At 30.3% G+C, this 27,757-nt stretch overlaps 8 protein-coding genes and 1 pseudogene across 9 annotated transcripts, besides 6 other annotated features; 4 read left to right on the top strand and 5 right to left on the bottom strand.

Moving 5' to 3' along the window:
* Positions 1–412: 412 nt before the first annotated feature.
* TVAGG3_0725630 (uncharacterized protein) lies at positions 413–1,669 on the top strand (the record flags this gene model as incomplete). Its single annotated transcript, XM_001580708.1, has 1 exon — positions 413–1,669. One exon carries the CDS (start codon positions 413–415, stop codon positions 1,667–1,669), a length of 1,257 nt encoding a protein of 418 aa, XP_001580758.1.
* Positions 1,670–5,642: 3,973 nt separating this feature from the next.
* TVAGG3_0725620 lies at positions 5,643–6,781 on the top strand (annotated as a pseudogene). Its single transcript has one exon. A coding segment is annotated over exon 1 (1,139 nt).
* A 949-nt stretch (positions 6,782–7,730) lies between these two features.
* On the top strand, positions 7,731–8,141 carry TVAGG3_0725610 (cyclin-dependent kinase inhibitor 2C-related family; the record flags this gene model as incomplete). Its single annotated transcript, XM_051244306.1, has 1 exon — positions 7,731–8,141. One exon carries the CDS (start codon positions 7,731–7,733, stop codon positions 8,139–8,141), a length of 411 nt encoding a protein of 136 aa, XP_051090893.1.
* Positions 8,142–8,897: 756 nt separating this feature from the next.
* Positions 8,898–10,402, bottom strand: TVAGG3_0725600 (mannose-1-phosphate guanylyltransferase protein; the record flags this gene model as incomplete). Its single annotated transcript, XM_001321488.2, has 1 exon — positions 9,320–10,378. The coding sequence occupies one exon, from the start codon at positions 10,376–10,378 to the stop codon at positions 9,320–9,322; it is 1,059 nt and encodes a 352-aa protein (XP_001321523.1).
* A 725-nt stretch (positions 10,403–11,127) lies between these two features.
* Positions 11,128–11,217: a mobile genetic element.
* Positions 11,218–11,390: 173 nt separating this feature from the next.
* Positions 11,391–12,484: a mobile genetic element.
* Positions 12,485–12,965: 481 nt separating this feature from the next.
* Positions 12,966–14,391: a mobile genetic element.
* A 339-nt stretch (positions 14,392–14,730) lies between these two features.
* Positions 14,731–15,603: a mobile genetic element.
* A 264-nt stretch (positions 15,604–15,867) lies between these two features.
* Positions 15,868–15,896: a mobile genetic element.
* A 105-nt stretch (positions 15,897–16,001) lies between these two features.
* Positions 16,002–16,840: a mobile genetic element.
* Positions 16,841–17,289: 449 nt separating this feature from the next.
* Positions 17,290–18,241, bottom strand: TVAGG3_0725520 (Family of unknown function (DUF5765) family; the record flags this gene model as incomplete). The annotated part of the gene is made up of 1 exon (XM_001321489.2): positions 17,462–18,235. One exon carries the CDS (start codon positions 18,233–18,235, stop codon positions 17,462–17,464), a length of 774 nt encoding a protein of 257 aa, XP_001321524.1.
* A 1,147-nt stretch (positions 18,242–19,388) lies between these two features.
* On the top strand, positions 19,389–23,699 carry TVAGG3_0725510 (retinoblastoma-binding protein 6 family; the record flags this gene model as incomplete). Its single annotated transcript, XM_001321490.1, has 1 exon — positions 19,395–23,669. One exon carries the CDS (start codon positions 19,395–19,397, stop codon positions 23,667–23,669), a length of 4,275 nt encoding a protein of 1,424 aa, XP_001321525.1.
* Positions 23,700–24,064: 365 nt separating this feature from the next.
* Positions 24,065–24,394, bottom strand: TVAGG3_0725500 (uncharacterized protein; the record flags this gene model as incomplete). The annotated part of the gene is made up of 1 exon (XM_001321491.1): positions 24,065–24,394. One exon carries the CDS (start codon positions 24,392–24,394, stop codon positions 24,065–24,067), a length of 330 nt encoding a protein of 109 aa, XP_001321526.1.
* A 694-nt stretch (positions 24,395–25,088) lies between these two features.
* Positions 25,089–26,271, bottom strand: TVAGG3_0725490 (uncharacterized protein; the record flags this gene model as incomplete). Its single annotated transcript, XM_001321492.1, has 1 exon — positions 25,114–26,271. One exon carries the CDS (start codon positions 26,269–26,271, stop codon positions 25,114–25,116), a length of 1,158 nt encoding a protein of 385 aa, XP_001321527.1.
* A 309-nt stretch (positions 26,272–26,580) lies between these two features.
* On the bottom strand, positions 26,581–27,471 carry TVAGG3_0725480 (uncharacterized protein; the record flags this gene model as incomplete). The annotated part of the gene is made up of 1 exon (XM_001321493.1): positions 26,581–27,471. One exon carries the CDS (start codon positions 27,469–27,471, stop codon positions 26,581–26,583), a length of 891 nt encoding a protein of 296 aa, XP_001321528.1.
* Positions 27,472–27,757: the final 286 nt, after the last annotated feature.

The following is a 27,757-nucleotide window of genomic DNA, read 5'->3' as shown; positions in this document are numbered from 1 at the left end:
ATTGGACTTTAAATTTCGATCCATTAAAACTACCTATCTAAGAAACCTTCTGTATCCGATAATTTACTATCAAATTCCATTATAATATTTTTCTTATCAATATTATGATAGAAAAATGATTAAAATTTCATTTCTTCAGTATTTTTACATATGAAACATGCAGTTTTCTAATGCTGAACTAAACAAAACAAACTTTGAAACTAATTTTGAACATTTGACAGTTTTCCCCAATAAATGCTTTTCAAAACCATTCAAATTAGACTGAAACAACAATATCATTTTGGTGAAATGCCTTAAAGATAGTGTGAATTCATATGAATTACTGTGAATTCACACAATTTTGATGTGAATTCATACTTCTCAATTTCAAGAAAATTTTGAATTAACTGTAAGAACAAATCACTTTGCAACAATGCTGCGCAGAAAGATAGCCTCATTCGAAGCCGGTTTTCTTCCATCAAACTATAACATAGCCGTCGGACTCAGATGTAAGGATAAAAAGAGTGTTGACTTAGTTGTGGATAAACTTGCCAAATCTTTCTGCGGTTTCCACACACATATTGAAGGTGATGAATTTGTATTCAAGCCACGTGATGTCCCAGTATACAAATTACCATCAAATGTTACTTCCCTTCAAGATCAAATTTATTATTTGGAAAATAATTTCATGAAAAACCCATCCCAAATTATGAGTTCCATTGCTATATCGGATAATAGCGTAGTTTTCTCATCATCACATGGACTTTATGATGGAACTACAGTTAAAGATTTCATTAATAGTTTAAGTGACGGAAAAGAATTGCCAAAGCTCAAGCTTTCTGAATCTATTTTTGATCCATTCCTCAAAGAAATCCAATCCACAAAATGCACCATTCCAAATTACTTCACAGACAAAGATGCTCTCAGATTTACATCATCTGATAATGATTTCAAGAGTATTCCAGGAAATTCAACTGTTATCAATGAAATATTATATGACAACGAGTTCCAGATCTATGATAAGAAAGACAAAAAACTACACGGCTTGACGGAAGCTTCATTTTCTTCATTAGTTCTTGCTGTTAGTGCATTGAATGGAAAATTCGAAAAGACAGGATTGTTGGAAGTTATTGGAATGAGGAACAATGCAAGCAAAAATCTTGACCTCAGACAAGGACAGTACATTGCAAATATTCCAATCAGTATCAAGGCCACAACGGATACAACTATTAGAGAAATGATGAATCTTTACAGAAAGGACATGAAAGAGAAATTGGCAAACAAAGCAACATTCCAATTCATGAAAGGAATGAAGGACGGTTTCCCAGAAGGACCAATCATCAATGGAGCACCAATTATTTTGTCTTCAATTGGTAACTTCACTGTACATGGCCCATTAACTGATGCATATATGATGACAACATCATATGGTGATGTTCCATTTGCACATTTGCCAATGATTATGTACAGTGTTGATGATGGTAAAAAGAAGAAGTTTGTTTTATCTTGCAACTATTCAACAAAGACGCTTAGTTCAAGAGAAGGAACAGCATTTACTGCACTTACAGCATATTCCTTGAAGAATATCGATCTGAACATGAAGATTGGAGAAGCAGTCGATAGATTAATTGAAGAAAAGAAGAACATTTATAAGAAGACAAATACAATTGATAGAGTTATAAAGTTCTAAATAAATTTTTTTTTTGTGTGTATGTGTCATTTAGCTATTCCGTAATTCCATTTCTATTAAGAACTTCAACAATTTCTTGTTTTCCAAGACTAATTGCATATTGGAGGGGAGTTTCGTTATTTTTGTTTTTAGCATGTTTATCTATATTGGGATGCGAGATAAGAAATTTATAGGGTTGTTAGATTCCCGACGATAGGTGTCTTGGAAGATTTGCCTGGTGTCATCATAGTGTCTTGAAATCAAAAATTTTATTTTGGAGTTAGTTTTATTGATTTTTCAATAAAAAACATTTCTAAAACAAGAAAATAAAACGATAAAATATTTATATTTTATATAAGGATCTTATATATTTAAAATAAATATCATTTTATTTTTTTCATTGGTGTCTGTCAAACCATAATACACTATTCAAAAATTCAATGTGTCTTGCGGTTTCAAAAGACACCTTCAAATTGAACGATAGCACAGACACTATTGAATTTTACCCATTTTATTTAGTTTTTACCCTTTTTATTTTTAAGAATTAATGACTGAAACAGCCGTTTTGCTATGACCTCAATCACTTTTATTTATTATTTTAAATATTATTTAATTTTATTATTTGAATAGGCCAACTTATATTTGAGAAGCTCAATTTGAGACCACTTAATACATTGAAATATCATAAATATTGAAATATTAAAAAGTGTATTTCAAAATATTGAAATTATAAAAATTTATAATACTGAAATTGAGACAAATTAATAATTTCAATGTGTTTTTTTTTTTTTGAAATAACTCTCAAATATTATTTTTTTGTTTATTTAATGATGAATAAATATGATTGCTTTAGTCAATCATAAAAACTAATTTAAGTTTAAAATAATGAAAGGATAATTTGATCGTTTTTTAAAATACAATTATTTTTGATGATTTGCAAGAATCTTTGAAAAGAATATAATATAGGTTCTATTTTTGTAAAATTTATCCAAATCATGTATTACATAAATTACGATTAAAACGATGAAAGAACCAAAAAGTGTGTTTTGTGTTTTGTTGTTGCGTGTTCGATGCGGGATCCTGTTATTTCCGAAATCGACAAAAAATTTGGAAATTTAATTTCCGAAATCGAAACTATATTAATGTTTTTAATATTCTTATATCAAAAGGATTAAAGTTCATTAAGAGAAAAACAATTCTTCTTCTTCAATCTATTGGCGCATTTATTTCTACACGCCAATAAGGAAGGGAAAATTATAAGACACCATGGTGTCTTCAAAACGCTAATTTTTGATATTTTTAACAACCCTAGAAATTTACAAATATCTATACGATTATAATTAATGGCATCATGAAGAGGTGTATAATCTTCGTTATTCTTGTCATTAATATCAATAAAGTTCAGAGCAAATTTTACACCTTCGAGATTTCCTTCTTGACAAAAATAATGAAGAATTGTTCTATTAGTGTAAGATCTACTGCGAATATCCACATCTTGATTAAACAAATACTTTACAAGACATAAATTATTCTGCCGTGCGGCTTCGAGAATCATATTTTTTTCATATTTATCTCGAACATTAATATATTTTTCATCAACAGCAAATTTTATTGTTGTAAGATCTTCTTCCAATGATGCTTTTTTAAGAACTTTATATATTTGATCGAAACTATCTTTTGTCTTATTTAAACTTCTTAAAATTCTTACATTTTCATCTGATTTATCGACTTGATGGAATTCTTCGATATGAGATAGTTCGAATTTATTAGAAATAGTTTTTAAATTATAATCAGCGACATTAGAAAGTTGAAGTTTGCATGGAACTGCTTCTGCACTATGGTAATTGATCTTAGAAATTTGAAGCTTATGAGGAATTGATGAACGTTTAAGAAGTGCACATCCGAAGACTTCATTTGAGATGGATTCTAAACTGTGTTTTTCTGAAAAATCTTTGATTGATTTGATAATATTATTACTGCAATATTCAACTCTGACATAAACAAGGAGTGAAAAGAATTAATTATCATACTCACTCAGTGTTATGATTGTATTGACTAATGAATCTTCATTTGATACCTTGAGAGATTCAGATGTCAAAACTTGCTCAAAAAAGTCGTATCCAAATCTTTTGATAATATCGATCTTATACTCTTCTTGAAGATCAAACATTTTTGAAGCGAAAAATGAAATGCATTCTTTAATCTTTTCTGTATCTTTTTGAATTATATAACAATCATAGATATCAATAACGTTTTCTTCATTAATTTCCTTGTGAATTGACATAATATGCTCACAAAACTTGTCTGTCAAGAATTTAATCCCGAAAGCTTTGCTAATTTCAAATATATCTCGAAATTGTTTTTGATTATTCTCGTATCTGAGAATTCCAGTTTTGAAAAATTCTGATATGATGTTTATTGAATTGCTGTATGATATATTTAAAAATTTACTAACTGATTTAACTGAACAATCGCGCAAATATTCATCATGTACTAAATCTGAAATCATAATTGAGACAAACTTTGATATTTCTATTCTTTCATCATTAATAATGAAGGTAAATGGTTCTTTATTTTTAATATCATTACATCACTCGATCTCCGAATACCTAATTGTGATGAAATTCATAATATATTTTAAATTGTTGGTTTTTTTTATCATTTCACTTCATCAATTGAAATATTGGGAACTATACTCTGGTTTCGAATTTCACTTGATATCATTTGGAAGTTCACGCAATACATATTTCTATCTTAACTAAAAAGATTAATTTGGAATTACTGCACTTTATTTTGCAATATTTTCTGTTGATGGGAATTCAATTTTGCCAAATTTAGATAGATCTATCAATTAATAAGTAACTTTGAGCGTAAACAACTAGTTCCCTGGTCATTTTAGAATATAACTTGAGCATATAATGAATAATAAAATCATATTGAATGTTTTTTATATTTACATATGGACAAACAGCTCTTCATGTTGCAATTAAAAATAATAAAGAAATCGATGAAGTTCTTGTTTCTTACGGTGCAAATATCAATCAAAAAATATCAAAACAGAAAAAAAACACTCTTAATTATTTGAATCAAATAATTTCCTTTAAAACATTCATTTTTTGAACACTTAATATCATTATTTGGATCCATATTATTGAACCGTATTAGATACAATTCACAAAGATATGCATAATGGTAAAGATAATTATATTTAGACCCGTTCAAATTATTTTCAGAAATATTTAATGCCTCATTATCGTTAGATGTTAGATTATCATAGAACGAATTTTTAACAGTTACATGAGAATTATAATGAATGTAAAAAAATTGTCCGTTTCCCAAATCTCCTAATATTGAGCATCTATTTAATGTCAATTGAGCGAACGCATCAATAACTGCATTATCTCTTCTTAACTGAAAGTTTTTTAAAATATATAAAATAGAGCTGTATAAACTCCTTTTCTTTTGTAAAGTCTCTTATTCAAATTTTTGATAGAGGTTCACTCAATATTGAGGCAGAAAAACGATAGGGAGACTTTACGTAGGAAAATGGGTTTATTTTGAGGATTGAAAATTGTGAACCTAAGACGCACACTTTTACATATTATCTAATATATGATGATATTAAGGGATATTTGTTTTTTTTTTATGATATTTTGAAAACTTTTAGAAAATACAAATCAATCTATTAATTGAATATATCCTTTTATCTATATTCAAAGAATCAATTGATTTAAAATGATTGGCAAAAAAATCTTGAATAATACAAGTATCTTGGTGAAAATTCTATCGCCATCGGCTTTTCTATTGTTACTGTATCATTTTATATCCATGGACTTAATTATTCATAAATTATATATCCGAAATCTTTATGGTCATTGTTTTTTTAAATGTACAACATAGTATTTTTTTTCTAATGAATTTAAGGGGTATTTTTATGGTTAATTATAAGTGTACCCTTTTTAAAAATTATTAATGTCGGACCAAGACGTTCATCCAAACGAATTCAGCAAACTGCGAAGTATCTACAAATACTACATAGATTCATATCTTGCATTGTATCAGCTGAAAACGGAAAAAGAAGAAGAATTAAAGTCAATTTACAAAATGATCAAAGCAGAATTGATTGATTCAAAGAAATATCTCCCCACAATTGCTATTAAAGAAATTTTAGATATCATTCTGTTTAATAATCGCTATACAAAGTCATATTTATTTCTTGCCAAACTCATATCTAATGATTACCATGTCACAGCGGTCAGCAATGTGGCAACTATTCTAAACTTCCTGTTTTATAAAGAATATGGAATTAAATTAGACAAATCTGCCAATTTTAAAGAATTTAACTCAGAAAATCTGGATATTCATACAAAAAATACAATTTACAGAGCTATTATGTATAATGACAAAGAAAGATTCATCTCATTCATAGAGCAAGAAGGATTTGATAAAAATCAAAGACTTAATAGTAAATTATATCCAGATTATTATAGTGGATATTCATTACTTGAATTATGTTGTTACCATGGAGCTGTTGATTGTTTCAAGCTGTTAAGAACAAAATTTAAATCCGAAATAACTCAAAAATGTCTTCAATTTTCATTTTTAGGAGGAAATTCAGAGATCATGAGTGAATGTTTGAAATATCAAAAACCAGATGAAAAATGCATGAAATGTGCAATTATTTCACACAACATTGATTTTGTTACATTCTTGATGAATGAATACAATATAGAGATAGATTTACAATATTGTGGAATGTATAATAATCTTGAATCATTTTTAGTTTATTTCGATCAAACTAATGATATAAGCAAATGCTTTGTTTATTTATCGATTTTTAATATTCCATCCCTTTTCGAATACTTCCTTTCACGCGGTGCGAATATCAATGAAAAATTTAAATATGGAAAAACCGCACTTCATATTGCAGCAATGTTTAATAGTAAAGAAACTGCAGAATTTCTTATTTCACATGGTGCGAATATCAACGAAAAAATTGAAGATAGAAAAACCTCACTTCATATTGCAGCATTGAATAATAGTAAAGAAACGGCAGAAGTTCTTATTTCACATGGTGTGAATATCAATGAAAAAAAAATAAATATGGAAAAACTGCTCTGCATTATGCAGTAGAAAATAATTGTAAAGAAACTGCAGAAGTTCTTATTTCACATGGTGCAAATATCAATGAAAAAGATGATGATGGATATACTGCTCTTCATATTGCAGCATGGTATAATAGTAAAGAAACGGCAGAAGTTCTTATTTCACATGGTGTGAATATCAATGAAAAAGATAAATATGGAAAAGCTTCACTTCATTATGCAGCTCAGAATTGTAGTAAAGAAACCTCAGAAGTTCTTATTTCACATGGTGCGAATATCAATGAAAAAGATGATGATGGATATACTGCTCTTCATATTGCAGCATGGTATAATAGTAAAGAAACGGCAGAAGTTCTTATTTCACATGGTGTGAATATCAATGAAAAAAAAATAAATATGGAAAAACTGCTCTGCATTATGCAGTAGAAAATAATTGTAAAGAAACTGCAGAAGTTCTTATTTCACATGGTGCAAATATCAATGAAAAAGATGATGATGGATATACTGCTCTTCATATTGCAGCATGGTATAATAGTAAAGAAACGGCAGAAGTTCTTATTTCACATGGTGTGAATATCAATGAAAAAGATAAATATGGAAAAGCTTCACTTCATTATGCAGCTCAGAATTGTAGTAAAGAAACCTCAAAAGTTCTTATTTCACATGGTGCGAATATCAATGAAAAAGATGATGATGGATATACTGCTCTTCATATTGCAGCATGGTATAATAGTAAAGAAACGGCAGAAGTTCTTATTTCACATGGTGTGAATATCAATGAAAAAAAAATAAATATGGAAAAACTGCTCTGCATTATGCAGTAGAAAATAATTGTAAAGAAACTGCAGAAGTTCTTATTTCACATGGTGCAAATATCAATGAAAAAGATGATGATGGATATACTGCTCTTCATATTGCAGCATGGTATAATAGTAAAGAAACGGCAGAAGTTCTTATTTCACATGGTGTGAATATCAATGAAAAAAAATAAATATGGAAAAACTGCTCTGCATTATGCAGTAGAAAATAATTGTAAAGAAACTGCAGAAGTTCTTATTTCACATGGTGCAAATATCAATGAAAAAGATGATGATGGATATACTGCTCTTCATATTGCAGCATGGTATAATAGTAAAGAAACGGCAGAAGTTCTTATTTCACATGGTGTGAATATCAATGAAAAAGATAAATATGGAAAAACTTCACTTCATTATGCAGCTCAGAATTGTAGTAAAGAAACCTCAAAAGTTCTTATTTCACATGGTGCGAATATCAATGAAAAAACTCAAGATGGAGAAACTGCACTTCATATTGCAGCATTGAATAATAATAATGAAACCTCAGAAGTTCTTATTTCACATGGTGCGAATATCAATGAAAAAAAATAAATATGAACAAACTTCTCTGCAGTATGCAGTAGAAAATAAATGTAAAGAAACTGTCGAAGTTCTTATTTCACATGGTGCGAATATCAATGAAAAAGATGATGATGGATATACTGCTCTTCATATTGCAGCATGGTATAATAGTAAAGAAACGGCAGAAGTTCTTATTTCACATGGTGTGAATATCAATGAAAAAAAAATAAATATGGAAAAACTGCTCTGCATTATGCAGTAGAAAATAATTGTAAAGAAACTGCAGAAGTTCTTATTTCACATGGTGCAAATATCAATGAAAAAGATGATGATGGATATACTGCTCTTCATATTGCAGCATGGTATAATAGTAAAGAAACGGCAGAAGTTCTTATTTCACATGGTGTGAATATCAATGAAAAAGATAAATATGGAAAAGCTTCACTTCATTATGCAGCTCAGAATTGTAGTAAAGAAACCTCAGAAGTTCTTATTTCACATGGTGCGAATATCAATGAAAAAGATGATGATGGATATACTGCTCTTCATATTGCAGCATGGTATAATAGTAAAGAAACCTCAGAAGTTCTTATTTCACATGGTGCAAATATCAATGAAAAAGATGATGATGGATATACTGCTCTTCATATTGCAGCATTGAATAATAGTAAAGAAACTGTCGAAGTTCTTATTTCACATGGTGCGAAAAAATAATGTTCTTACATGAGATATTCTTTAGTTTTCTGGTATTTTCGGAGAAGATTTTCATTAGGGGGTAAATTAATCGTTTTGACGCATTATTTGCACTTGAGTTTGTTAGATGTGATGAGTTATATTATATTCATCCTCATCATTTTAATATCAAAAATCAATTATAATCGAAAAACAGTAAGCTAAGCTAAAGAATTTTTTTATTTGAAGATAAAAGATGAGACATCCTTAGTTGTAAAATGAAATCAATTTATGAGATCCTATTGTTGATGAACATATCAGCATTCTTCAATGAAACTATGCTAACAATGATCACCAGGATAACGCCTCAGTTTTTATGCTCATAATTAATTTTAAAACTTGTACTCATATGATAGTAAAATGTGCACTACCTTTTGATTGATCGATTTTGGATCATCTTAATAGCATTAACTCACAGATGTAATAGTAAATAAATAATCTATATTAAATAGTAATATTTTATAATTTTATTTTATTTAGATCATAACTGATTTAGGCTTACTGTTCTTATCAACAGTTATGTATGGGCAAACTATCATACTACTAACCTTAGTTTCATCCTTAATTGTGCATCCTCGACCAGTAACTGTCGTCTCTGTAACAGAAACGTTGTTTCCGATCTTGTTGCGCCATCCGATGATGGAGTTCTGTATTGTTGTGTTCTCGCCGATCACTGTTCCCTCAAGAATTACGCATCTGTCGAGTTTTGAGCCTTTTCCGATTGTAACGTGTGGGCCAATAACAACGTCGTCGCCAATGTGTACTCCTTCGGCGATTGTAGATGTTTCGTCGATGAATGACTGTATTTTGAGAGTTTCTTTTGCTAAAGGAATTGCTTCAAGGAAAGCCTGTGGAGTACCGATATCCATCCAATGTCCTTGAAGTTTCATGACGTGGAGTTGCTTTCTTGAGGCGATTTCTGGGAAAATTTCGCGTTCAATTGAGCAGAACTTTTCAGGGATCAAATCGACTACGGATGGCTCTAATATGTAATGGCCAGCATTAATAGCAACGTTCTTGTTGTTTTCTGTTGGTTTTTCGCGGAATCCGGTGACAACTCCTTCTGCGTCTGAATCAATGACACCGTAACGTGATCCATCTTCAACATTGATGCTCATGATTGTAGCTTCGCCATCGTGATTCATGTGGTACTTTAATAAATCTGTGAATGGATAAATAGACATAATATCTGAGTTTAACATGAAGAATCTATGTCCTTTCAAGTGCTTTCTAGCAAGAGCGATTGGTCCTGCAGTTCCTAATGGTTCAATTTCGATGGATGGGATAACTTCAATTCCTGGGTGAGCTTGTTGGTAACTTTCGATGAATCTCTTAAGATCATCTTGGAGTTCGGAAAGAGCAAGAATGATCTTCTTGCAGTTTGCTGCAACTAACGCGTCAAGCATGAATTCGCACATGTGTTTGTTGCAAAACTCAACTAATGGCTTAGAACATGTGAAAGTAAGCGGTCTGAGACGTGTTCCAAAACCACCAACTAAAACAAGTGCTGCAAGTGGAAGATCCTGTTTAGGCATCCGAAAGAAAAAGTGTAGTTTTTTATCTCAATTATTTGACAAATAGAAAATTCAGAAGTCTAACCGATTGGAAAATTTATAATTCTTGAAAAGAGTTGGTCTCGAAGAGCTAGCCAAAGAGAATTTCATTGATCTCCTGAGCTATTTCTTTCTTAGTTATTACATCGCACAACATGTAATGATGATAAGTGTAGTAATAAATAGTTTCTGATGATCAATTGCATTAAGGCCCAACACTAATTCCCTGCAGCTGTTTGGACTTTCAAACTAGAGACACCTTCGATACTTTCCATTGACTCTTACCGGTTATCTCACGCCTGTCTCTCTTACTTTTGCGTCTATTCAGATTCATCTTTGCAATCCCAACACTTATTGTATACCACTACTTCTTGACCCATCAAAGGTGTCGGATGTGATTTTACTCGTAAAGGTCAAAGCATTCCCGTCAAATCGTAAAAATGTCATAATCTCATGGTGGACCATAGCTGGAGTCACCGCCGATAATCTACTTGCTGAGATGCTACGCAGCCTTTGGTCTGGCCAATCATAGTGCTGCTCCATCCACATCAGCAAGTGATTTCAGCATCAGATCTCCGCTTAGTCTACCATGAGAGTTCTGCATGCCAGAAGCGCAATATCTATGCAGCCTAGCTGCAATGGTATAGTAGCTAGGCTGCATGGATACTGCGTTTATTGAGATATTAGTTATACGTCATTGCCCTCATACTTTATACTGCTGCTTCCAGGTCCTTAACGTCCCAGGAATGTAGAATTACTCGAATGAGGCAAAGTCCTTCCGAAGTCTCGCATTTGATGAGAGGCCTCGGAAGGACTTTGCCTCATAATACTTTTACTACAGCTCCATAGTCTCCAAAGGGCTAGGGATTGTGTAATTAGTCGGATATGGCAAGCTGCTCTAAAGTTTCTTTCTCATCTAAAATTCGATAATCTATTTTATCTGGTTTGACTTGTTGGGTCATTTATGTAAGAATAAAAAAATAAATTATTTTAAGGGTCCACTGTAAAAATTGAAAGTCTCTCAAAATTGAGAGGCGATTTGCAAATAATCGTTATCGTCATTTTTCGAAAATCCACTTTTCCTAGTGTTCTGATTAATATTATGTGAATACAACAATGAAGCATATGTTTCAATAAGATGGTAATATATTCTATCACTTCAAATCTCATAAAAATTGCAAAATCAGTGAGTTTTATAAGAACATGATTTTTTCGAATTTTTTCGCTTTTGGATGCGTGTTTTGAAAAATAGATATTTTCGAATTTTATTTTATCTTAAGTATAAGTTTTATTATTAGGAATTTTTTTTTGACCTATTTCCAATTTATTATTCCAATGTTTTTCAAGGAATTTAATTGAGAAGAAATTAGGAATTTCGCTTTAATGCCATTACAAACTAATATTATATGCATAATATATATATTTATTGAGGCTAATGCCGGGATATCTGCATTTAAAAAAAATTCAAAGAATTGACAATTGGATAGCACAAATTTAATTCCCTGGACAAAGTATTATTGTTTATATATTCAAACCATTATCCTTAGTTTAGATATGTTGGCCAAAAATTTTCGTGTTATTTTTTGTGTTTAAGCATAAATTATGTATTTACTTATGAAAAATAAGCATTTTATTCATTATCATAAAGATATACCATAACAATTGATAAATTTTTTAAAAAAAATTGTGTATTTTAGTGGGTATTATTCTGGATAATGCCAATTTTTACAAGATTTAATATTAACCATATCAATAGCCGACTCAATGTAAAAATTTAGATATTATTTTTTCATTAATCAAACTTTGATAAATTTTAGTATAATGAATGATTTTGTTTCGTGTATGATACAGAAATGAAAAGCTTAATTAATATCATTTTGCATTTTTTAAAGGATGTTAGAGTACATCTACATTAAAAAATCAGATTTGAACTGCGATACTGCATCAAATTGATGCATATCTGATAAGGATCTCAAAAGAGTAAAGTTAATTTTTTTGTGTTTTTTTAAGTTTTGGGCCTTAGTAAAACACCATCTCGAGCAATATTTTTGGGACGACGATAGACTTTATTTGGCCTTACAGTGGACCCTTAAAAATAACTTTAATTTTTTTAAGGTCGTATTTAAAAAAAGTCACTTTTTAATATAGACTCAAAAGGTTTGCCAAAAAGATATTTAAAAATTTAAGGGTGCACCCGTATGTACGTTTATTTGAGAGGAGGAGGATTACCCTCTCAATTTTGATGGATTCGTTAGTTTATTTCTCGATGAATATGCAATAAAATTTGATTTTTACCTTATCAATATACTTCATATAATATACACATGTTCATGTAAAAACTTTTTTCCAAAATCCTCAGGAATTAAGGGATTTTTGAATTTTAAGAATTTTTTTCGAATTTTTTCGAAAAAAAATATTTTTCAGAACAGCCTTAACGGCTAAGATTAGGAACAATGTTAAGTATCAAAAAGAAAGGAGGTCTGATATAGACAACATATATCGTTGAAGGTTGAAAAAATCTCTAATATTTGAGCCCAAAATTTCAAATTTTTAATTTTTGAAAAAAGAGGCACCTGTATGTACGTTTATTTGAGAGGAGGAGGATTATATTTTTGAAAGGGTGAAACATTATGAATATGTTAATTATATAATAATATGTATTATTATAAAAAAGAAAAAATAAAGCACGTTAAAATTTTTCTTTTCTTGATTTTTTTCAAAAATCTACTTAGAATTATGCAAAATATGACTAAATAATTATAAATTTCAAGTTAAATTTTAATTTTGATAAATAATTTAAATTTCAAAATATCAAGTTCAGTTCGACTATATGTTATGTAATTCCTCAATAAAGTGCCAAAACCCTATTAAAATATATGAACATTTTCAACATTTTAATGTTTTTATTTAAAAATTTGTTGGAATATGAGCTTCAAACAATTATTATGTAAATAAAAATAATTAAATATATGTATTTATTCGTATTACAACCGTAGTAAGTCGATTCTTCCTTTCTTCTACTGAGTTTTGAATTTGATTTCGAATTGTAAAGAGATTCAAAGGGAAAATACTAGAGGATAAAAACTACCTCCATGAAAGGGTCATAATGGAGTCAAGTTGTATTTTTTGATATTTTTTGCTTTTCGAGCCTAAATATGTTATAGACCGAAAATAGATTTTTTCGGTTTTCTCTTCAAATAATTGAAAGAATGATACTATTATAGGTTTATTATATATAGCATATAATCATGCTATAGCCGAAAATTTATAAGTTTTGAGAAGATTGAATATAACACAAATAAATTTGAATGTAAGTTAAATTGCTTGTTGTTTTTAATAGCTATTTAATGAGAAATCCAATATTGCAAAATTCAAATTGAATGATTGAAAAGAACAGAAAAAGTCATCTTTTCAATTTCGAATATGTTTCATTGTATTTATAATTATATGGCAAATAAGATATTAAACTTGATTTTTGAAGGAAAATTCACAAAATTGAATAAATTTAAATAATTTTTATTCAAAAAATAACTAGTTATTTTGAGTTTAATACTAATTATCTATTCAAACTCCAAAGTTTGTAATTTAAAATATTTTGTGAGATAGATTGAATTAATTCAAGGTTCTTTTCAATTAATATTAATGACCATATTACGCATTTCGAACATTCTAAACCAAATATATCAAAATGGGAGACGAATTTTAAATTTGCTAGACATGGGGAGTTGTCTGCAAAGTTTTAGCTCTTATCTCTAACAAAAATTAATTTTTAAAAAAAATGACCGAATACGTTTCACAGCGAGAAAAAAAAAAAAAGGCAAGATAGAATTTTCTAGACATAAAGAAGTTGTTTACCGAGTTTTAGCTCTTATCTCTAACAAAAAATTAATTTTTAAAAAAAATGACCGAATACGTTTCACAGCGAGAAAAAAATAAAAGGCAAGATAGAATTTTCTAGACATAAAGAAGTTGTTTACCGAGTTTTAGCTCTTATCTCTAACAAAAAATTAATTTTTAAAAAAATGACCGAATACGTTTCACAGCGAGAAAAAAAATAAAACTGTACACTGATTTTCATTTTCATTTCCAGTCACTTTACTTATTATTTTTTCTTTTTTTTATTTTAATTATAAATTATTTCATAATACGTTTATTTACGTTACCTTTTTCTTTATTCTTTTGAATTCCATACTAGACACTTATAGAATATTTTGATTGTTAACGTACTTCATTAGAATGAATCCTTACAAAGGGTATGTCGATCGAATTTACCTAATTGGTATTTCCAATCAGATTGAAGAAGGTAAAATGACATGGGAAGAAGCTTGCACCCATGTTCCCATCGCCCCAACCCTTCAATCAAATGATTTCAAATATTTGATGTTTCAAAATCTTTTTTACAAAATCAATTTAGCTTACAGAATATCCCATTGCCTAAAGGCAAGAAGGGTCGTAGGGTCAATCCCTACGACCAAATCAAAGCTCTTGCTGTGATACATGACCACTGGGCCTTTCCCTGTGGTCAAACAAAACAATGGAAACGTTTGAAATTACAACAAATTGATGTATCTTATAGAGAAGGACGCAGATACTTCAAAGAAAATCATTTCACCAAGACGCGATTAGAGCATGCCGGGCCAGAAACAGCAGTAAGATATTGGGCGCTTTCACCCAATCATATCTGGCACGCAGATGTTCATTATTTTAGGGGTGTTCGTGGCCAGTATATTTATGGCATAATCGACAATTTTAGCCGCAAAGTCCTAGCGTGTATACAAATACCAGATATGCTGGCAGCGACGACAGCGAACGTTGCGGCTTCCGCCTTCATTGAATTTGGCGCCCCTTATTGTTTCTGGACCGACAACGGTTCAGAAAATAGGGGCGCCTTTCAAGATCTACTTGATCTTTGGGGCGTCCAATGGCGGCATACAGACTCTCATTCTCCCTACCAAAATGGGAAGATTGAGAGATTCTGGCCGACATTGGAGCGCTGCCAAAGCATTCAGGCTATTCCTGCCTTTATTTGGGAGTACAATAATAACACACCGCATGAAGATCTCCCAATTAATCCATTAACTGGAACAAATTACACGCCAAATCAAATGTATCAGCTGAAACCGAAATACACAAATGCAGATACAGAAAGGTTGTGGCAAATATGGGATACAGATACAGGCATGACCGCTGTTGACACATTCACAGCGTAATAATAAACATAATTTTTTAATTTCATTTTTAACAAGTTTTTTTAAATGTATGTAATGAATAATTCATTAGAATATGATAATGCACATTGTAACAGAATAGAACAATCACCAAATTTTTTTTGAAATTAAAAAATAAAAGTAAAAAGTATAAAGTAATGTAACCAAAAAAGATATTTAAAAGAATTTTGGAAAAAACAGAATAAGGATAATGATATTATTTTAGATACACAATCGATGTACTGAAGAATAATCCGGTAAAATGATGATATAAAATTAGATTATTTTACAAGTAGCTAAAAGAATAAAACTATAATATAAAATAAATGAAGTTTAATGAAACAATAAAGGTTAAATAAATAATAAAGATTTTTATTTTATATCAGTATTGAGAAGAAGTAACAGCTGACAATTGGTAGACAACTTTTTTATGTCTAGAAAATTCTATCTTGCCTTTGATTTTTTTCTCGCTGTGAAACGTATTCGGTCATTTTTTTAAAAATTAATTTTTTGTTAGAGATAAGAGCTAAAACTCGGTAAACAACTTCTTTATGTCTAGAAAATTCTATCTTGCCTTTTATTTTTTTCTCACTGTGAAACGTATTCGGTCATTTTTTTAAAAATTAATTTTTTGTTAGAGATAAGAGCTAAAACTTTGCAGACAACTCCCCCATGTCTAGCAAATTTAAAATTCGTCTCCCATTTTGATATATTTGGTTTAGAATGTTCGAAAATGCGTAATATGGTCATTAATATTAATTGAAAAGAACCTTGAATTAATTCAATCTGATCTCACAAAATATTTTAAATTACAAACTTTGGAGTTTGAATAGATAATTAGTATTAAACTCAAATAACTAGTTTATTTTTGAATAAAAATTATTTAAATTTATTCAATTTTGTGAATTTTCCTTCAAAAATCAAGTTTAAATATCTTATTTGCCATATAATTATAAATACAATGAAACATATTCGAAATTGAAAAGAATGACTTTTTCTGTTCTTTCAATCATTCAATTTGAATTTTGCAATATTGGATTTCTCATTAAATAGCTATTAAAAACAACAAGCAATTTAACTTACATTCAAATTTATTTGTGTTATATTCAATCTTCTCAAAACTTATAATTTTCGGCTATAGCATGATTATATGCTATATAATATAATAAACCTATAATAGTATCATTCTTTCAATTATTTGAAGAGAAAACCGAAAAAATCTATTTTCGGTCTATAACATTTCTAGCCTAAATAGGTAGCCAAGATAATGCCTAAAAATAAGGTTCTAAATTCTGAAGTTTACATGATCCGCTCGTGTGCACCCTTAATGGTTTATTTTTCTAAAATTTTTTTATTTTTTTATTTCATTAGGTATGGGCTGAGTGTAAATGTCTTACGATTTTGAAAATTTTTTAAATCTTGATTTATTCAAAAACGTAAGAATAAAAACCGTAAGAATCATACATTTTTTACTTCATATGTTAAAAAAAATGATACAAAATCGCTCGATATTGTATGAATTCTTACGTTTACAAAAAAAGTCACAAAACCCATCATATCCTACTACTAATTTCGGCTGATGAATTTTTGTCTCAATTTATTAAATCTTCACATTCTTGCCTAGGATTGGTATTGAAAATTACACTCATAATGAAAATTGCCAATATTTTGAAAGGATTCATTTTCTTTGAAACAAAAATTTTTAATTAAAATAATAGGATTTCGGCAGGGCTCAAAGGGATACCACAAAGATGATTATGTTTCATGGCAACTTTCTGCTATTTTCAAGAAAAAAAATATTGTATATATAAATTCTCCGATTTTATTTATAAAATAACTTCATTAATATACTATCTTCTTAAGCATTCTTCTTCTTCATGGAATCCTTAAGCTGGACCTTGCAAGCATAATATGCTGTAATGATTGTGATGAATGATTCGCAGATTGAGAAGAAGCACCAGATGGCAGAGCGCTCACCATCGGAAACACCGCCTCTGAAGAGGGTAGCAATGAATGGTCCAGTCAAGAACAAAACAATTGACTGCCATCTAAGGCCAAGAACGAATGGAGCAACGAACATGAAGAGGAAGTGAGCAGCTGTGTTCGGGAAATAGTAAGAGGACTTCAAAAGCTTGAATGTCCACTTAAGATGATAAATTCCGTTTGTTGTGCACATCTTTTCGCCGCAAAGACCTTCATAGGAGGAGCATGGCTTGAAGATGAAGTTTTCTGGAATGTTGGCGAAGGCTGGGATGAGGATTCTGAGTGACATGAAAAGTCCAGCAGCGAAACCGAACTTCAAAACGAACTGCCATAAGATCTCACGCTCCTTGTTGAAGTTGTTGACATCGAGAGCAGAGAGAGCAAGGTTAGAAAAGATTGGTTGCCAGCAAATGTGGATGTAACCAAGAGCTGTTAAGACAATATTGACCATAGAGTCACAGTCATTGATAACAAGATACTGGAAGAATTGGAGTATCTCCATAGCTGCAAAGAAAAGGAAGCAAGCTGTGATTCTACAACGTTGCCACATTGCAAGGGATTTCCAGATACCCTTACCTGTCATAACCCAAGCTCCCAAACCACAGCTTGTGAGCGTGAAGGCTAAGGACCACTCCTTATTAAAGCACATGCGAAATGTACAAGTGAAGTTAGGTTTCTGAAAATTCAAATTACTTTCAAACGATTTCTATTGAATCAGATTAAAGGTTGAATTTTATCAAATCGAACTATTATTATAGGATATAATAACTAATAACATAACTCGAAAAATTGCTGATTTATTAAGTATTGAATTTGAAATTGAGATTAACCGTTTTACAATCCATGTTATTTCGAAATGTCGATACTTTTATTTTATACACTACTCACTGCCATTTAAATGAAAATCATTTGAATGAATTCAATTTCTGGACCTATCAAATGTCATTACTGTTTTGATTTTCAAATATTTTAATTTTTTTATTTACATATTTTAAATCATGTCATATATCAAATTAATCCATTTCCGAAACAATTTTGACTTTCTGAGCAATTCAAAAAGACAATGATGGATGATTCGTTAAATCTTATTAACTACCAAATGCTAGTTAAAATACCAAATTTTAGTAAACGGTATAAAAAATTAACCATAAAAGTTAAATATATACAATCCTATATTATAAAGAATTTCATTCCTTTTCAACATTAACTCTTGAATTTTTTTTGACAGCATCATCAAATCAATTTTTTTATTCCAATCAACAGTCATCACCTAATTAAATAAAAATATATATGATTTTCGATATTTTCATAAATTGACGATCTTTTTGAATTTTTTTGCAATCCAAAATCATCATAGTTCTTCCTAATTCTAACGTAGTCAATCCTTAAAATCATTGAATTTGTATCTACTTTTCAAAAAGCCTATAAGTGCCAAAAATCACCAACGTTACGAGTAAATTTCGAGGCTGGTTTGTTTCGACGTGATTCTGCTTCACATATATATACGACAACAAATCCTCCTACACCGATATCAGTTACACTTATTTCATTATGAAATCAATTTAATCTAACTAGTTTTAGCTCTATTACCACTAGATTTGTAACTTTTTAGTAATTTAAGAACATATCATGATGATTTTATACGGATCTTGTTAATATTTCTTTTAATTTTTTTAAATATCATACATTTAGGTTCATATCTTAGGGGTGGATTTAATCCATTATATCAGAGTAATCATTATACATAGTCAAAAATGCTCAATAGCATTTTTACATTTTTATCAACCCACAAAAATTTTCGTTTCAAAATGACCTTTGGAGATGTTAAATTCGAAATTTCTCAGGAATTTCGAATTAACATGAACAATAAGAACATTGGAACGATCATTCCGATCAATGAGTACGAGTATTTTGCAACTACAACTGATGAATTAGTCAGATTTGATCAAAACGGAATTATCACTTCATATGACTACCAGTTTATCACAGTTGTTTATGTCAAAAAGCTCGAGATGATCATAGGAGTAACATACATTGGCTCTGAATTGGTTTTAATTGATTATAATAATCCAGGAAGGCCTTTGTTGTCAGGAATTAAGCTGAATTTGGTTAGTATATTCCATATGATATTCTCAGACGCATCAAATTCCGTTATAATCTTTGGCAGAGGAATTAAAGTTTTCACATTGAACGTTTTGAATCCACATTACAGGATTTTGAAGAAACCAGAAGATTTTTCATTTACTTTAAGAACTTCGTTCGCAAATTGGTACGATACTTCCATATTAAATACTCCTGTTTTTGATAATGACAGGGAACTTATCTTTCTACCAACAAATAACGGTCTTACAGGCTATAATCTTGATGGAAAACAATCTACAGTTGTTACAAAGTTACCAATGCTCAAAAATTCATTATTTGCGTATTATCCTGATTCAAGAAAGGTTTTTACTTTTGATTCATCATCAGGAAGTATTCTATGGGACAAATACTTTAATGTTGTCTCAAGATACAACATAAGTAACGTTATTTCCAGCCTTCATTTTGTAAATAACGAAAATGTCTTTTATTTGACGCCAAGAGGATACATGAATATCCTTAACCTAAAGACACAGAAGTCATTCGTCCTAAATACAATTGATTACAGCCCAACGAGAATCTTTATGTTTAATAAATTTCGAATTCCAACATTAATTATATGTAATAACTCTTCAGTAGAGTTCTTTACGATAAAGATACCATGGAAAGTATGGGCTCGTCACGTTCTACACACAACTTCCATTGAAAGAGTTCCATCTTTTAATTCAGCGGCAAGAATCATTGTTTTTACAGAGAATTCCTTTGCAAAAATCTATTCTCCGAAGACTGCTCACATGCTAACCTCTGCAACTCCTTACCAATCAAGCCAAATCAAAATGGGATTTTATGATCGAGGTTTGATCGTTTATTATTCCGAAAACCAAAGAATTATCGAACAATTGTTAGATAACGATAAACGCGATCAAATATTTATGCTTCTAAAGAACGGAATTTTGACATCTTTCTCTACCGGGTCAAGTCCATGCGACCAGATCATGTCCAACAAGATGAAATTCGACTTCATCATCAGGGCGAAGTATAAAGGTAATTGGTGCTACTATTTCGCTACGAAAGACTGCGATTTGAACATTGCCGATTACAAAACGATCAGATTGATAAGAAGATACATTTACGGGTCAAGTAGGACATTAATTGATATTAAATATCTACCTTCCGTTGATCAGATCCTTATGATTTGCAAAGATTCTTTGGTATTAATTGAAACTAACGATTGCAAGATCATTTCGGAACTAGCGATGAATCAACCAACATTAGTAGCCATTAATAGGGATATCGCGTACCTCGGTTATCAAACAGGAGCTATTTTCTGTGTCACTTTTCGAGAAAACAAATTAGACTTATTGAATTCAGACGTTGGCAAGAAATATCATGATGATGCAGTCACAGGATTCTCTTTCTCTGAGACTTTCTGGGTTACAAGCTCTTTAGACCAAAAAGTCAAAATATGGAATTACGATTTCATGAATATCGCCACAGTTCATCTTCCTTTACCCATTCTGAACTGTTGCGTATTGAATGGACGTAGAGATATCATCGTAGCTACTTATACAGAGATAATGATCTTAAAAGGAAATTTATTCTTCAGGGAAGTTGATGAAGAAGTCCCAGAAATCGACAATTTCGATAAACTTGAAGACAATCTCGCCGAATACTGTCTTATTCCTGGCAATTTCGATGATGATGAAAAGAATAATAACACAACTTCACTTTTGGAGTCAGTTAGAAGCCAAAAGAACTCACCAACACTCAATACAAGACAGAATGCCCCTAATAACTACAATTGGGATAACTTCGACATGTCTTTACTCGAAGAAAAATCTCCAACTGTAAAAGTAAAAGAAAACGACGACCAAAAGGCAGAAGAAAATAATCAGGAACAACAGCAAAGTAGTTCTAAGAAGTCAAAAAAGAAAAAATACCAAACTTTGTCAACAATGAGTTCAAATCTTCCGAAAACTGAAGAAAATGATGACAAAAAGAGTAATTTGAGTGATAATGAGAGATCAGCAATACTCGCTGAAATGAGTTCTATTGAAGATACTACTTCAAAACAACAAAACATAAATAAAAAAGAAGAAAATTTACAAAACCAAAAAAGTGACAAAGAATATTCGGAAACTTATGAATATTCTGAAGAAGAAAACCAACCTAAAAAGCCTCCACCAAAAGCCAAACCGAAAAAGAAGCAAAATTCCGAAAATTTACAAAATTCACAAAATTTTGATGTAAAAGAACCCGAAATTTCAGATGATAAGATTGATTTTGATGATGACGAAGACAATGAACTGAATAACATCCCCAAAGTGAAGAGAGCACCAAGAAAAGGCCCACAAGCTCCAAGTTCTAGACCAAAAATGAAAACAGATGAATCAAAAACTCCAAGAAGAACTAAAAAACATAAAAACAATGATCAAATACCTCAGCAACAAAATAAAGATCAAAACAATCAAACTGAAACAGATTTGACATTAGATCTTTCCGATGAATCTGAAAATTCCTCAGATTTTGACGATAAAAATTCAAAAATTCAATCAAAAAACAAAAGTGAAAAATCTAATAAAAATGACAACAAATCCAAAAGTGACAAGACTCGTAAAAGTGACAATCTTGACAAAAGTGACAAAAATTCTGAGAAAACAAAAAGTCCAAAAAATTCAAAGAAAAACAAGTCAAAGAAGAAGAAAACAAAGGCACAAGTGAATGATAGACTACTAGAACCCAAGCAAATACCAGAAGAACCTTCTTTTGAGACAAAAACCATCAAATATCACAAATCTGTTTCATCTTTGGAGTTATTCAAAGAACCAGAGATCCCTGTTAAAGATGTTAACCCACATAGGGCACAAACACCACCTTTGGTTATAAAATTACATCCAAATGAGAAAAATTTGAGTTCAAGTGTTGTTTTGGACAGAACTAATGTGATTGAGAAGTTTGTTTCAGGTAACACAGAGATGATTGACCTCCTTGAAGACGCAACAAGGTCTTTTATTCCAAAAGACGAAAATGAAAGGAAAATTTACCAAGAAAACGTCAAAAAACTTCACGAAGTCATCAAACAAAACGAAGACTTCTTCGAAATGACAAAACAACAGAAATCTTTCAAGAAAAATAAAAAAGAAAAAATTTTCTCCAAAAAAGTGACACCTCTAAAATCACCCAAATCCGAAACATCTCCAAAACATCAAACCAGAGCCAAAGAGAATGTTTCTAATACTAAAAACCCCAAAATTCTTCAAGTTCCGAAAAATGAAAAAATAATCTCGGAAAAAGGCATCAAAAGAAGCAAATCAGTTGATATAGCGACAGTTGCCAAGAAGAAATCACCGGTTATGAAGCCAAACCCCGTAATAAATCATTCAAAATCGGTTACATCTATACCAAAACTTCGAAATCCGAGGGTTAGGTATGTAAAAACCACCCAAAGGATGAGGATTGAAACACGCTATCAAAGAAAGAACGATCCCTTATCATTAGTAACTGTTTTGAGGACTCCATCAGATAAAAAAGAGAGAAAAGTCGAATACGACACTTCTCTCATCGAAGAAAGAAGGAACCAGATCTCTAGAGAAGCCAGCCAAGCAGCAGCAAGCATTATAAAGAATATGGTCGCTATGACAAATAAAATGGAAATATCTGCAAGAGTTGTTGTACACAGACCTACCAATTTATCTGTATTTCCATTAAATGACGGTGTAGACCTCTTAGAACTCGCAGTTTGCGAACATTTACCTGATGCGTCGCCAAAACCAGTAAATTCCATTTACACGCTTTCTCCGAGGAATAAAAAAAAGCATGTGCCAATCTACATGCATCACAGAAGTAAAAGTCCAGTTTTGGCTGAGTTGGAACAAGATCAAAAAATTAATTCTTCAATTGAAGCAAATAAATACGAAGTTGTACAGAAGATTATCAAGAAACCATTATTACCAAGAATAACAGTACCTGTTGTCAATCAATCACCATTTGACCATGGAAAATAATTATTTTTTATTATATTTTATTGTTTGTTTGTAAATACATGTATTATATGAATCATTTCTCTATTTTATACTAGTTATTATGAATCTGAATTCCATAATTGTATTTTGCTCCAAATAATTTTTTTGATTTTGATCATAAACATCAAATATCAGAATTTTCAATTTAAAAAAGTATTTCTTTCCTTATGTTTATCAATTTAAATTAGTTTATAAGAATAAAATTCAGAATTATTAAACGGATATATTTGATTTCTCTTTGAAAATCAATAAAAGATTATCAACGTTGCGGGTATTCAATCAGACTCATGATGTTGTTTTTTTCATCTTCCAAAAATAGCTGCTAAAATGAAATCTTAAATTTTTACTAAAAATAAGTATAATCCGCATAAATTGATTTAACAAACTCTGCAACACGCCTCAACTATCTCGTCTTTGGCTCTTACAAATGCATTTCCAAGTGCATCTCCCACTTCGTCTTTAACAACGTCAACAACTTCGTTAACTTCGCTTGGAACATCAGAGCTGTCGTACAGTTTATCGAACGCATTGTCAACTATTGCTTCAGCACCACCTTCCAATATATTGTCTGCCATATCATTCATGCTCTTTCCTACGTCCAATTCACCGTTAATTGCATCTTCAGCCATATCATTTAATCCATCTTTGATTTCATCTTCAGCAGCATCCATTACATCACTAGCAATATCAGACATGACATCACTCATCTTGATGATGAAAAATGAAAAATGATTGATCTTGGCAAATTTATTTTTTTAGAACGTTTCATCCTCACAAAAAATTGAAATACTTTAGAATTTTTATATGGAAAAGATCCATATAAATAATGCTCAAGAATAGATTCCAATGCAGATATTCGTTATCCGATGAGGTGTATTTCATTTTGTTAATTATTGTATACTATCTTGGTAACCATGTTACTATCATTTTAATGGAATATTGGGTCTGGAATTCAAATTTTTCAAAGAAGTGATAGTTCATTTTTTTCAGAGGTGTAAAATCTAAAAAATGACATTCAACGATAAGTATATCGCCCACAAACAGATAAACAAAAATATCGAATTTCAAATCATATAGATGATAGTTTATCTCCTCAGAAAATTCAAACCTTATTCAATTTTTTTGAATAATTCTTTATCATTTTAAAATTTCAAATAAAATTCAAGGTTTTTCGATTATTTCATCCTAGTAATAGATAATATACCATCTTCTCGGTAAGATATATTTCATTTCAAAACAATCTTCCGAGCCGAGAATATGCATGATTATTATAGTACATTAAAATATCAATGAAATATAAGTTGAAAAAATGTAAAATCCTCAAATATTTTTGAAGAAACGTTTGGAATCTTCCTTTTTCCAAAAAATGGATAGTGTATAAATACATATGATGTAGTATAAAATAACATTTATAGTAACAAATAAATTAAAGTTGAGATTTCAGTTCATTCAGTTCTTGCTTCAATAAATCAAGTCTTCTATTATTCTCTACAGAATTATTTTGTTTCTCAATCAGTTCTTGATTTGATGCACTGAATTTTTCAATTTTTTCAGAAAATTGATTAATTTCATCAAGTTCTTTCTGAAGAGATTCAGCGTAACTCTTTTCAGCTTTAATAGATTCATCTATGAAACTCCAATCGTAGCCCTTGAGCTCGTTAATTTCAAGGAAAAGAGCTTTTTTAATATCTGAATCACTTAAATTATCCTTCTTCAAGATCGGGGACTTAAGTTGAACATTCTTACGCGAATGTACATTAGTGTGCCTTGATAACTCGACAAGTTTCTCCTTGGCTAATTTGATTTTATTGACTAATGAAATTCTTTCGTTCATCCAACTGGAAGATGACTGCTCTTTCAACGACGATATTCTCTTTTTCTCATTAAGGAATGAAGATCTGTTATCGCCTTTTTCTACTTCTTTGATCTGATCTAATTGTTGTTTACATTCAGCAATTGTAGTAATAAGGAGCTGTCTTTGGGTGAATATATCTTCGGCAGCTGCTTTAGCAGCAGCTTTAAGGTCCTCAGCCTTCTTTCTTGTGTCTTCTTTTATCTGAATGCAATCTAATTTCAGCTGCTCTTCTTCTGTTGTAACTTTGACGTAATTCTCTTCGATTTGCCTTATATCAACCTTTCTTTTTTCAAGTAATTCTTTGAGGTTTGCAACTTTTTCTTCTAAATCTGTATTTTGTTTTCGGAGAATTTTCGTTTTGTTTACGTTTGATTGAACTTCCGCTTGTAAATCAACATTACCAGCTTTAATTCCTGCTAACTTTGCACTGATTATTTCACCTTGGCCTTCAAGAATACGCAATTGCTCAAAGAAATCACCAGTAAGAGTAAAGTTTTGAGTATCAGGATCGATAGTATTTGCCTCAAATTCAGAATTTTCTTCTTCTATGGCATCTAATTCGTTTTGAAGCTCTTCTAATTTAGATTCCAATTGAGTTTTCAATGCAAGGTTTTTTCTAAGGAACAATTTCTCGTGATTTATTTTTTTGTCGTAAAATACTCCCATTTGAATTAATTCATCTTCTTCATCTTGATTTAGAATGACTTCTTCTGTCGAATTTTCACTCATCTATTTTTATGTACGTTTAAAAAAATTTTTCATATGCCCGTTGATATTATACTCTTTTTTATTGATCAAATATCTATTTATTCCTTATATATTATATATTCAAAATGTCCAAGCAATGTCTTTTATGGACATAAAAGATCTCGCATCAAAAGAAGTAATCTTAAACATTTTCATATAGTTAAAATTAAGATCGACTTCATATTCTTATAATAGCAGAACAGATCAAATTAGGAACTTTAGTAAACAAAATGACATATGCGCAGGTTATATAATATTGATAATATCAAAATCCCATATGTTCATTACATTTTAAATAGTCTCAGAGCATTTAGTTTTAGATTTAAGTTTAAGTTTGTCTCTAAGTTTGGATTCTAGATGTGATTTATAGTTGTTGATTTTGCTGTTTAAATTGATCATAGTTTTTGGAGATTTAGAATTTATTATGTTCTTTGGACTAGTTAGAACATGAAACAATGGGAAAATATTAAATTTTGAATTCATTCTTGGACATGACATATTAAATTCTAATTTATCTTCTTCTAAATATTTATTTTCTGCTTCACAAAATACTGTTGACAAATACTTGTTTTCTAATTTACTCAATATCTGTGGAGATTCAATTTTAATCATATCAGGATTATTACATGTATTATCTATTGAATTATCTTCATCATAATGCGAATGATTAATAACAATTTCGGCAGTATTTTCAATCCTAATAAACAATGGAGATGTATTTTCTTTAATAAAACATTGACTCAAAGAAAGATATGAATTCTGAATACAATAAATTATTGCATTATTTGGATCATAGCATTTAATGATATTACAATGCGAAATGAAATGTTTTATATTACCAACTCCAAAGATAGACACTTCTGAAGTTATATTATAAAAATTACTAGTATTACCAAATGAATTTTCTAAAGAATCTGCGATAGCATATCCTGCATAATACTTCATAGAAGAAAAAGAAATATTAATATTTTCTATTTTACCATTTTGACTTGCTAATACTGCACCATTTCCTCTACAATTATTAAACGAAGATTCTATGATATAGTTTTTATTTTCAGCAGACTCAGAAACTCCTATCGCAGAGTGTGATCCGAGGTAAATATTAAATTCATCTTTCGTTCGGACAACAAACGATTCGTGACTGCAAATACGATATTGGATACAGGATCCTTTATTTTCCATGAAAATACACCCTCCATTTTCGTTTTCTTTACCACATCTTCCGAAACTACAAAATGAAACAAGAAGTTTGGTATTATCGGTACCAGAGATATTAATGACACCATTTGGATGAATGTCTTCAAAAATAACTTCATCAACAAAAACTTTGGAGTTCTCATTAACAAATTTGCTTTCATTAATATGAAAATCATATAACTCACATCCATAAAAGTATTCCCATATATTATCATTTGGACTATTTTGCTTAGGCTTTACGAAAAAATGATTATTATTTTTTCTATAAAAA

The sequence above is a fragment of the Trichomonas vaginalis genome, chromosome III, assembly GCF_026262505.1.
Source record: "Trichomonas vaginalis G3 chromosome III, whole genome shotgun sequence".
In the NCBI taxonomy this organism is placed as follows: domain Eukaryota; phylum Parabasalia; order Trichomonadida; family Trichomonadidae; genus Trichomonas; species Trichomonas vaginalis.
This window is presented reverse-complemented; position numbering and strand designations above follow the sequence as displayed.